Source organism: Kryptolebias marmoratus, linkage group LG13 (genome assembly GCF_001649575.2).
Source record: "Kryptolebias marmoratus isolate JLee-2015 linkage group LG13, ASM164957v2, whole genome shotgun sequence".
Lineage (NCBI taxonomy): Eukaryota > Metazoa > Chordata > Actinopteri > Cyprinodontiformes > Rivulidae > Kryptolebias > Kryptolebias marmoratus.
In genome coordinates this window covers 10460248-10473014 of record NC_051442.1, presented here as the reverse complement: position 1 = coordinate 10473014, position 12767 = coordinate 10460248, and the positions used below count along the sequence as shown (strand labels likewise).

Here is a 12767-nt window from a genome sequence, read left to right as displayed (position 1 = left end):
GGCACCGTTTTCACCATTTGCTGCTGATGTTTCTCGCCAGCTGTAGACTCTAGGCGCAAACTGACTAAGCTGCTCTGCAGCTTTACAGCAGCTAATCTCCCCGAAAATATCCGCCGACATCATTTTACAGAGAGCCGGAAAAACCACTCGGAGCAGACAAACCAAACACGCGTCCTCTTCCAGAGACGTTTCTATGGAGAATTTACAACCCATTTCCAGTTTTTAATTCCTATATTTGCAGAAACATTAGCCTCCAATGTGAAGAACGTTTGCGCCCCCCCTTCATGAATACAAAATTCACAAGCAGTTCTGCTGATTTACAAGCATCAAGTCCCATTTTACTTGAATTATAAAAAAAAATGCATTTAGTTCAATTTTGTGTTTATCCATAACTGAAGTTAACAAATAAGGCGAAAATAGTTTATGTGTTTATAATATTTTCTTAAATGTTCTCAGGTTGAGGTTTAGATCTGAAGGTTTTCCATGACATATGTGGCAAAAAAAAACGTAATAAAATCACCTTTTAGGGTCTTTTTGTGAACAAAACTAAATATTTTATTAGTATTTTTATTGATATTCTGGTTGGTAAATCAGAAAAAGTGATGGAAGGCAGGTAAAAAGTACAAATATAAAACAGCATGAAGTTACATAAATAAACCAAGCCATATAAATATCCTGAAATCATGTTTTGATTTTATATTTTTTTGCTTATTCACTGATTTAATAACAAATCACTTTTTTATGTCAAATCAAAAGGAAAAAGTAACACAACAACGTCCAGGTGAGACTCAAATTACTATTGCTATTGTTAATCAGTTTCCTTGTTTTTGTAATTTCTTAGGTAATATGCCTATTGTGGAAAAAAATGCATTTCAGAGCCCAACTTGACCTATTTCAAGTGTGTGTTTATTAGATCATTATATTTAATTCAAAATGTCTGTGAAATCGTTCAGTCAAGTGCCATGCATGACTTAGCTTGTGCCCAACAGCGTTGCATTTTTATTACCCGCCTTCATAAAAGATTACAATTATGTAATCGCCTGTGGGTGTGTTCTTTTTGTTTGTCTGTTAGCAAAATATCTTGTAAACCGCCGGACAGATTTTAACGAAACTCTCCTAAAATTATCATTGGATGTACATCTACAGCTGAATAAATTTTCATGTCAATCCGGTTCAAGATGGCCGCTACAGCTAACTGACCTTAGTGAACACACTTATGGCTGTAAATCATTCAATTTTACAGATATTAGGCTAAAATTTGGAGTGGGAGTAGCTGAGAGTCATCCCCAACAAATAATCTGAGCGCCAACAAATCATGCAAGATCTTTGTATAAAACTTCAGTTTAGTTTAATTTACTTAAAAAATATATATATTTTGCAGACATTAAACATACAACTTGTCATGATAACCAACAAATTTTCAGTCAACGACGACAGAGAACAAACTAAAAGTGATGTAAAAAGTAAAATAACGTTCATGGTATTTAAAAGGTTTTTGTCTATTCATGGGCATGTCCTTTCTGTGTTTTGCGTGCAGCTATGAATTTTAAAAAGTGCCGAATATGTGGTCAGAAATCTTTCTAAATACAGGTCTGTCACAACAGCGCAAAAGCCCCATTAGCAGGACGTTATTAAACGCAGTGTTTAAGTGTCTTAGTGGGCCGTTTAGCTGCTGGGCTGGGCTCCACACAATGACTCACTGTTTTCCTCTGGATGAACACAGAGGCAGATTAGGAGCGCTGCAGGTAACAGGCGGCTCGTGCTCCGAGTTTCCAGCTGCGGGGCAACAACGACACTTTGATTAAACTTACTTCAGTGCTGTTGCTCAGGCCAGGCTGGGGGTTGCTGCCATGTAACAGAATTTTGAAAAGGTTCTTTTCAAAAATAAATAAAACAATCATGGTGATATACATCGGCACGGAGCACAGGGTGTTAGGAAGGGCTGGACGACTTGGGTTTTTTCTGCCAGTGCTCATGTGCCTGTCGGGTAGCAAAACATCACACAGGTATTATTTCATACAGTACTCCATGTTTTCCTACAACATCAGCCTACACAAAAATGTCTGCAACTCCAGATGCACTAACATTTAATACGTCAGTAGCTGAGAGTCGGTCACATCATATACAACGAGTGCATGAGACCGTGCACAACGTTATTCTCCAGGTTCAATCAAAACAGCCTCAACTTTGTCATTGTCACAACATAAGAGGCAGTGGGCAATATGCATTCCTTTCAAGGAGCAATAGGCCGTTCTATTTATTTTATGGTTCTATTCAGGACAGAACCATAAAATCAGCAGGTCAGTCTGAGTTTGGATGGTTGCGGCGTTTGCAGTGTTTGCAGTGCCAGTCGTGCACATCTGAGCGAGAACGTGTCCCTTTTCTGACTCGGGACTTGTGACCTTGGAGATAGCAGAGCCCGTGGACGGGGATAACGAGACATTTGCGAACAGAGACTCCGCGGGACGCCTGAAACGGCCTAAAGTGGCACTGCTGGAAGATATTCATACGAGCGAGGAGGAGGAGGAGAGAGGGAACAGCAAAGAACTGAGGAGCAAGTCACCAATCATTATCTATGCCAGACAAAGCATATTGTTTTGATCCCAAAAAAAGCAGTCCGGCCTATAAATAAGCACACCTGGTGCTGCACGGAGGCATTGGGACTGACAGCCCCGACTGGAGATGCTTTTTGAAATGTGGCTTGAGTCTTTGAGCAAAGAATAGATGTGACAGTGTGCTTCAGATAGATAAGTCACATGCCAAGCGTTACTTCAACAAACACTGCTGCTCACCCAGCTTCCTACAGTGGAAAACATGTCAAATGAAGAAAATCTGTGAGTCGAACCGACTGACCATTATCTAGTCAATGGGGGGGGGCGGGGGGGCGTGTTCTTAAGGGATGACACAAGCAGTAAATTGGTCCATCGCCGCAGCAGAAAGCAGTCTATCCTGTAATGTGTTGTCGATAATGGCGATGTTGAAGCTTTGCTTTTGCTGCATCACCAATTAAAGAAATCCAGGTCAACGAAAGAGAAATGCCACTTTTTGTAAGAAGGCTGAAAATAATGACAACTTTCTCACTTTCTTGCCCGAACCCGGAAAAATAATGTTGTCCGCGATCTCGTGCGATAGCCCCCCCCAAGGTGTCGAGCTCACGGCGTGTGTTGTGGGTGACTCTCAGCTACCGCCACGTCCAATTTCAGCTCAATCGCTGCAAAACTGGCACAGAGCCAGCTGTTTTTGTGTGGGCTACGATTGGATGTCTTAAAACGGTTCGACTCCAAAAGGGTAATCAGATGTAGACGCATACCCAACGATTAGTTTCTGAGAGTTTCATTAAAATAAGTCCAGTGCTTCATACAGTGGTTCTCCAATACACATGAACAAAAAAAGAAAAAATAGAAAAAAAATACATAAGAATTAAGACTTCCATGTGGGGATCAGTGAGGAATGAAAATTACATTATTAATCGCTCGTCATGGCCTTTAAGCGCACCAGATGCCAGCTCAACAAAACCTCCTTTGGGAAATCTGATAATAAACTAAATAAATTTATCAACCACATGTACACAAGGCGAGCTTAATGACGCCTCACTCCGACACAGGAAAGAGAAGCTTAATAGGCCCGCGTCTTTCTTCGCAGAGTTCGCCGTTTCTGAGGGGGCGCCCGGCTCCTCGAGTGGCGTTTATATTACGGCCGAGCAGACAGACGAAGTCACGTCAGAAATACGTGGAGAGCGGAGCTGCAGCGGGGCGCCGTGGGAGAAGTCCGGAAGTGGAAAACGACACCAGGAGGTCCAGCGTCTGGATGCAGGCAGCCAAAGAGTAGGGTTGCCTTGACAACTGAGATGCCTTGCTGATTATAATAATGGAGCAGCTTGCAGCCGCAAACACTGTGTACATAAATGCATTTATTTATATTTGTATTTATACGTGGCTCCGCTGCAAATGCTGTTTGAGGAATGATTACGTATATTTAAACATACTATTTGTGCAACAGTGAAAACAAAAACTTATCCAAGTCCTGGCTGAAAATGGTTTTTGTGCTTCCATTTCTCTCGTTTTCTTCTATCTATTGCCTGTTGCCAACGGCGAAGGTAATGTGATGGCTGCCACAGCCAAATGACCCTAAAAAACACAAAAATGTCAATAACGTGATCAATTTTACTGATACCGACCTAAGATCTGGTGCGGTAGTAGCCAAAAGCGACCCTCAACGCATATACAGACCGCAACAGATTGCTAAAAATATTTGTTTCAAATTTTTGCGCTCGAGAGTCAACGCCATTTGTCTGTTAGCAAAATATCTCATGAATCACTGGAGAGATTTCAATGAAACTTTCAGAAAGTAATCAATCGACGTACATCTGCATTTGATTACCTTTTAGAGACAACCTAATTCAAGATGGCTGCCACACCCAACTGAACTTGAAAAACACAAAAGTGAATATAAATAACTCAGTTTTACAGATACTGAGCTACAATTTAGTGTGGTAGTAGCTGAGAGTCATCCACAGCACATACTCTGAGCGTGACATCTTCTGATATCGGATGAGATTGTGCATAACAACGGGATTTTCAAAGTTTCACCAAAAAGGCTACAACTGCATGATCTCTCAACATAAGGTGAGCTTTGTCTAAAACTTTGCCGTGATACGCTTACCTTCAAGAGACGCTAGAGCTTCACAACTAATTTACTCAGTAGTTCATCACCAGCACTATCCACAACAAACACTGTGCTCCTTTTATTCAGATGTATATCATACACCGGGCAATCTATCTGCTCGCCCGAAACGCAGCAGGATCTGATCAATACAGCCTCGGGGGACAGGGATTGTGGCTGCTGTGGTCTCCCACATTGACTGGAATAATGGATCAGCTCTTGGGTCACAGTGGACTCGTTGTAGCAGCAGCATGACCACCGAGGCTTCCTGCCTCTGCACCTCTTTGTTTCAACTCTTTTAATTAAGGAGCTGGGCAACAGAATTCCCTAACAGGCTTAACTATTGGGCAGCCCTTGCTGCCAGAACTGATTGTTCAATTCAGGATTTAGCCAGTTAAAAAAAAATAAATAAATAGAAGCTTTGTATGACTGTCACGGTGTCGGGCTTTATGTGCGTTACTGCATTAGAGCGGCAATCACTTTCAAACGAGCTGGCATGAAAGCAGGTGTTTACAGAATTTTTTCATTTTTTTAAATATCTGCTGAGGAGTTGATTTCAGATGAGCCTTCACGGGGGGGGGGGGACAAGATCCCGTGTCACAAGAACTCTAAAATGTCCTGAGACTTGTTGAGTTGTTTCACGAAGCAAAAAAAAAACAAATTCATGACTTTGTCTGCTGAAATCACGCCTGAAAACGTCTGAAATTGACATGTTTAACTGTTTGCGGGGAAGCAGTTTAAAATTAACGGGTCAGGCACCAGGACCAGCGCAGGTCTCCCCACTCGGGCCTTGTTGTAAGCGCAGCCTCTGCAGCTACGTGCTGAGGGGAAGAGTCTTTGTCGCGCATTTCTTTAAAACGGAACTGACTTGACGCAGGGTTCACATGGTAACTCGTCGACCTTTAGGGAGAGAAAGTAAAGTCTGAACCTTTCGTTGATCCGTTTACAGCCAAACTATGATGTGAGGGTGAATAAAAAAAAACATTAAAAATCAGACTATACCTTTTACTGAGTCCCCCTAACCCCTCAACTTCCCCCACAGGTTGTTTAATTATCACTGTGTTCATCAGAGTGAGCAGCTTTTCTCTGTAATGAAAATATTAATAAAGAAAACACGCACAAAGGAGTTTCGCTCTAATGTCCTCTTCGGTCCTGAGCGTTTCCAGGCCTCAGGCTTTCCTTTCCTTTAATCCATAGTGTGTTTTTGTGTTTTCTTCTGTAATTTAGGGGGTGGGGGAGGGTGTTAGCAGCTGTTTGAATTTTAATTGAGGGGTTTTTTTGTTGTTGTTGTTTTGATGGCCTGTGGCAAAATTAGAAACCAGTAAATAAAGTAAACACGTCTTCTAACTTATCAAAAACAAATTTCAAATAAACTCTGACACTGAGAAATGTTAATGTCATATTTCTGTATGAATGTTTGGACATAAGACATCTAAAGAATATGGCTTTTATTTTTAAAAGAAAATACTGGGGTGAAAAAAGAAAGCTTGGCACTTGATGAGTTTGTGCCCCTTCTAAGGCACGAAAGACTCACAAGACATCTGAGAGGAGAGGAGCCAGTCAGTTGAGTTTGTGGCAAAAACCTTCCTGGTAAAAATATTCTTAAAAGTCTCGGCCCGTCTCGTGGGGGGTGGGGAGAATTGTCTCTCTGCACCCCGAGCTTTCACTGATCTGATGTGGACCAATCCCAGGTCCTCTCCTCTTCCGCTGCATCAGCTGGTGATTTCTGAGCACATAGCCACTGCAGCATCCTACCACCTCCTCCCCCACCCTCCCCCCTCTCCCTCTCTCTCCCTCCACCTGCTTTTAAATGCATGGCGCTGCTCCGGCCAGAAGTGGGGCCTGTGCACGCAGCGTCCCTCCGGAGCGACGGAGGAGGCCGTGGCGGTCGGCGGACGGTTATCGGCTGGCGCAGGGAGGGAGATGAGATTGCTCTGAGCCCCCATACCTACAAACTGACTGGGAGATAAGATGCAACCTGAATGTGGAGGGCAGAGAGGAAAAATAAGTAAAAAAATAAAGAAATAAAAACAAAAATGCCACTGGAAATGTGGGGCCCTGAAATAGCCAAAACACTGTGTTGACATCTAGCTTTAGAATGTCTGAATGGCTCTACTTTTTAAAAGACATAAGAATGATCAGAGCTTCTACCTGGCGGGTACAATCATGCAGTCCCCCCCTTTGCCTGAAGTATGAATGAAGGTGGGGGGGGGGAGCAGCACATATCCTCCTAAAGCTCCTCTCTAGATCTGCTGTACATTTAGCCCATCTGTTTCATAACAGTCCACACCAGTCAGTCAGTCAGCTGGATTAATCCTCCCCTGTGTTGTGCCGGGTGCATGCAGGCCTCGGATTCGACCTCTCATCATGGAAGAATAAGGATGGAAGGAGAAAGGATGGAGGAAGGGGGAGGGGGGCAGCCTATATCTGCAGCATAAATAACCCACTATGCAATGCACACAGTAATACAACCCACTAAACGCTTCAAAGCCGCCTATACATCACTCCTCTGGCGCACAGGATGATGCAGGGCCATGTCTGCAACAATAGGCCTTATGCATAATTTGGAGCCATTCTCCCACACACACACACACACACATCGCTGGATAGCATCATGCTAGTCGGCCTTTGTCCGATCAGTTTGTTTGAACTGGTGTCAGACAAACACACCTGCACGGTTTTCGGGGGGAAGGATGCCCGAAGTGGTGGCTGTGCGCATCCGTCGGTTCCTGCATCACACTGAGGTCAGGAGAACATACAAAAGCCACTACAGCCACACTCTAAAAGGTCCCTCTCTTTTTTTTTCCTTCTCCCCCTTCTGCAAACCGGTCATTTAGTCAACAATGGCTGGTGATTAACCGACCCTCGGAGCCTTGGTTGGTGGTGGTGGGGGGGGGGTCACATGCCTCAGCTTCTCCACGCTTTGCAATAACACACCATTATGATTGCCTGCCCTCTCTCTCTCTCTGCGTCCTCCTGCCTCGTGGATTTAATCTAAAATTAAAAACATTAACATCCTCCCAACAAATAAATGACATCATCCCCCCCACCACCACCACCCTCCTCACTCACCCCCCCTTAACGCCACACAAACCGGAGGAGTGGAGCATCGTAAATAAAACATAGCGAGTTGGGGCGCAGTCATTCCACTGTTTTTCTCATCCATGGCTTCCTCCTTTTCTGTGCTCCCCCCCTCCACCTCCACCCACCAACACCACCACCCCACATTATTCCTCGCATCCACTCACCAGGTTCAGCACCGTCTCCACGATGTCCCTGTTGCTAACCTCCCCGACCTGGATCAGGCCCACCAGCACGGCGAATTTCATCTGGATATTCCTGATCGGGACCGCGGGGTTGATCACCCCGGCCGGGAGCACCATAGAGCCGGCTGCGGACACCATCCTCTCCCCGCTGCTGTTGGAGCCGGAGCCAGCGCCCGCGGCGGCGGCGGCGACCTGCTGCGGCGGAGCGGAGGAGCCCGGCGGAGGAGGAGGAGGAGGAAGAGGAGGAGGAGGAGGGTGGGAGTCTTGGTCTGCGTCCGTGAGCGAAGAAGAAGCGGAGCCCGGCGGTGCTGCAAGCGGCTTCTCGCTCGACATTTCCCCTTGGAAACAGGGAAGGAGAGGAGCGGTCGCCGCTGTCTCCCTCTCACACCTGCTTTACAAGCTCGGGCGTCTGCTGCTCAGAGAACATCCACTGCGTAGACGAAAACAATCAAATAAAATAAAATAAAAAACACAAAAAAACAAAGGGGGAAGCGGTGTTCTTAAAATCCACCGAATTCACCCTACCCTCCTGAAAATATGTAGGGACTCATAAGGATGGGAGAAAAAAAAACCCTAATGGTAGCCTGTGTTCCTACGTTTCTTTCTCTCCTCCGTCTGTCTCCTCCTCTCATTGGCAGGTTGCAGTCAGTGCGGCGGTGGTGGAGGAGACAGCGCCGCGTTCACGCCCCCTGTCTGCGGTAGCGCGCTTTGACCGCGCATGCGCACTTGGAGACTCTCCGGGAGGGTGCTGAAGTGGAATAGCATGGTGCCGTTCATGCAGAGCACAGGGCACTACAGAAACAACGGGCTTTTAATGCTTTCATTCCATAAATGTTTGCTTTCTGTAGATGTAGACGTAAAGTGCTAAATAACAATAAAGTTCGATTTTTTTTAAAAGTCAGTTTTAGGGTCATTCCGTTTTTAAGAGCCAGGGCAAAATCTGTTTACAGACAACAACTGAAACAGGGATTTTGTCCAATCAGTTTTGAAGAATCAGCTTGTTTATTTGTTTGTTTGTTGTTGTTTTGTGCAGGAAAATATGTTTAACTTAAATATATTTGGTTAATTGAAGCTACTAAGAAGTTTGTTGTTTAAGCTGCTCTTGGCTGAGAGCTGAAGGAAGCTGAAGGATAAAAGAAGCCAAACGCTAGCTGAAAGTAGCAACATACTAGCTAAAAGCTAAATGTAGCAAAAGGCTAGCTAATAGGGGCAAAACACTAGCTAAAAGCAAAATGGTAGTTAAAAGCTAAAAAGAACAATATGCTAGCTAAAAGGAGTAACTAGAAGCTGCAAGTACCAAAATGCTAGCTGAAAATAGCAAAATACTGGCTAAAAGCAACAAAAGGCTAGCTAAAAGGAGTAAAATGGTAGCTATAAGCTAAAAGTAGCAAAACACTAGCTAATAGCTGACAAATAGGTATAGACTATCTAAAAGCTAAAACTAGCAAATGCCAAGCTTAAAGGAGCAAAATATAAGTTAAAAGTAGGAAAATGGTAGCTAGATGCTAAAAGTAGCAAAGCATTAGCTTAATGCTAAAAGTAGCAAACCTGACACTGGTTTTTGTTATTTTTTAACTCTAGTATTATGGGCCTGATTTGTTTGTCTGCTGAAATGTTCTGTTGCATTTTTACAGATGATGTGACTCTTAGTAAATAAATTAAATATTACTGAGACAGAAGCGTTCCCCCTCCCTCTGTCCCACCCTGTCCTGTCAGTGGTCCTTATTTCTGTTCCTGAAAGATTGTGAAGCTAATTCAGGTGTAGTCCGTTCAGTTTGGGGATGTTTTCAGGCAGGGCAGGGGCCAAATCAAAGCCGTGTCATTTTTCACAGCCCACTGTTTTAGTCCAGAAGCTGATCAAATCACTGGACCTCTGCTTTAGGATGGAATAAGTAGGAATGATGAAACATTTAAAAACAACTCATACGATGTTTAACCTGTCTGGCTTTGTTAGGAACTTTAGTTTGCACAAGACAGTGAGTTATCTTGTGCGCTACTTCTCTGCCACGACTTTTATTTCTCCAGGGTCCCAAACAATTTAACCTTAATGAAACTATTTTATCTCTTCTTTTTTTTCTTTGCTAATTTTGGTTTGTTACCTTCACGTAATTTCAGATTTACAAAGCATTATCTCTACAAAACATTGCTCCAATTTGTCATCGCCTAAGCTATTTCTTTCATCCTGTTGAGGAGACCTGCTCCAACCAGCAGCACGTCCAATACAGTAATCTATATTAATGGTTAATGTTTAAGTACTTTTATTTAAATGCTACAACTTTATTCTAAACAATGCTGTGTGGGGAGGAGGTGGCATTGGGGGAGGTGTGTGTGTGTGTGTGTCTGTGTGTGTGTGTGTGTGTTCATAAGCCTGTTTCACACACCATGTGCTCTTCAACTGGGCACATCTGTTGGATAGGCTTTCCCTTAACAAGGCCTTTAGAAAGCCTGATTTGCTCCTCTGTGTGTGTTTGAGTGATAGCGGCGGCGTCTCCTGGACGTCTTGCTCCGTATCTTTCTGAGTTACTGACCGTTGACAAGTCAATCTTCAACAACATAAAAGGAACCAACAGGATCCAAACACACAACAACTACATCTGTTCCACGCTTCCCTCACACTCTTGAGAAGCTATTTCTCAAACTAACACATGTCACGTAGCTCTCGGTTGTGCTCGCACTATAATTCACACACACACAAACACACACATGCATTCCTCTTTGTTTTCAGACAAAAGACTTGCTTTTGCAGCTTTGTCATGATTCTACAAAAGACGCCGTCAGAAGGGGGGCTCTGATTGGTGATTGGTTAAAAGCGCTGACATTGTTCACCCCTTTGCTCCTGTCACTCTTTCATGCGTCTTGTCTCTCCCTCACCTCCAGCAGAGGTGCAGCACCTGCAGTCAGGCAGGGATTTTTATATATATTTTATTTTTTCTCCATCTGTTGCAGTGTTTGTATAGCTTTGTTAGAGGGAGCATTAGTGTTCTGTGTGGGCCAACTATCACAGTGCCGGAGCTTTAGAGGAAACTGGAGAGAGAGTGCAGCAGAGGTGACATCTGTCAGAAAAGCTTTCATCCATTCATACTGGACAGAATATAGTTTGACAGCCTTTTAAAAATTGATAGTTAGGGTTAAATTTGCTCTGTGCAACACGCTTTTAGGTGTTTATCATAATCCCACGGAAACCCAAGCAGCACCACAGGTTTTCAGGACGAGATTAAGATGGGTTCAAGCTGAAAATGAAAATTAGTCCCTCCTGTTCTGTTCGACTCTCTCTCCCATTAGTGTTCAACTGATATGCCGACTTGCTGTACACAGAGATGACCTCAGACGGTGACAGAAACACAGGTAATAACTTCCTGTTTTCACCGACGAGACGTGAGTCATCAACAGGATGTGCACTCCTCTGTGTGTCCTGTGTCCATCTTCGTGTAAGCATGATGAAGATGAGAAATTGGCTGATTACAGAGATAAAACTGAACATTAGTTCTCGGAGACTTCCTGTAATTTATCAGGTGAGTAATTTCATATGGTCCCTGAGAATCAGTCACTCTAGAATTATCCCCTAAGTTTGATTCTGGAGATTTGCTTTTCACCTGCTAATTGCGCATCATTTCTGTTTATTAAAGCTCTAAAAAAAAGACGGCAGCAGATAAATCTCTGCAGCTATTGTTTTATTGTTATGAATAAAATTTATTTTTCTTCCTTTACAGCCAGATCTCCTGCTGTAATATTACTTCATTCCCTGCTAAAGATTCTTTTTCTTACAGACATGTACGACGGTGTCTCTTTATGAAAACCTTTTTCACTCTGTTAAATATAAAACTTGATCAAACTCGCAGGAAATGCACACCGAGGCGGGTTTTGTTTGTAATGTCTTATTATTCTCTCAGTGTGAAAGAACCATTCTCTTTAAATTTAAAGAATTAGCTCTCCTGAAGATGAATAGTGGTGTCGTTAATATCAGTGTTACCTGGTGTTTTCCTGCAATGAGAAGAGCAAAACACACTAAAACACAGTGTACAATGTAAGGTTATTACAAACCATCTTCTTGATGGCTCATTTTCTTTGATTATGTGTTGTCTTGAGACTGAATATGTTCATTATGTAGGTAATGTTCTGTTACATTGTTCAAAGGCACCTTAAAGCAGCTTAGTTTTAAAGTTAATAAAATATCCCATTTGAACCAGTTTATAAGAATAAAAATGTGCTCAGACAAAAATAGATATATCATATAAAAATCTCACATCCTCAGAACTGGTCATTAAGTATTAAGGGTCATACGTACGCTCCTCTTCAAGTTAAGATTGCTTCTTTTTCAAAACTCCTGGATGAACTCAGAACTGTGCAGCAGATGAATGATAGTCTGAAAAAAAAAAACATTTAGAAACAACGGATTGCAAAGGTACTCATTGTACAGTATGATTTCAAGCTTTAAAACGTTATCCTGGACTCTATCAAACGGTGCAGTTTGAAGTTTTTACTCCGACAACTTTCCCAAATATATTCAATGCAATTCTGAAATGCTGGTATGCACTCAATGTAAACAAAGCATTCTGCCAAAAACGTGGAAGTGTGGAAGCTTGAGTCACATGACTGACCTACATTAGGCTAGCTGTATTCTGTGCAGGTAGACAAATACGGTGGAATGATCATTTACCTGTTTCCTCAGGTACAAATTTTTAATTTTAAATGTTTTATTTTGTTTCTTTGCATGAATTTTTTTGTATAGTCTCTATGACTTTGCATTGAGTTCATATTTATGGCTAATGTTTAGACCTAGAGTTAGGTTCTCAGAACAGGGAATTTGATGACTCGGGTGAGTAAATGTAAGTTTATTTT

At 42.9% G+C, this 12767-nt stretch overlaps 1 protein-coding gene across 15 annotated transcripts in view; it reads right to left on the bottom strand.

The window, feature by feature from the left end:
- The window catches only part of nbeaa (neurobeachin a), a 106505-nt gene that overhangs the window by 93388 nt on the left and 350 nt on the right, over nt 1-12767 (bottom strand). For 12 of the 15 annotated variants that reach the window (XM_037979052.1, XM_017418048.3, XM_037979053.1 and 9 more), the window contains exon 1: nt 7911-8261. In XM_037979052.1, the coding sequence (XP_037834980.1) occupies nt 7911-8261 (351 nt within the window). Of the gene's footprint in view, nt 1-7910; nt 8411-12213; nt 12292-12767 lie in introns of those variants that run through there. The other 3 variants (XM_017418059.3, XM_017418060.3, XM_037979049.1) reach the window with 2 other exon arrangements.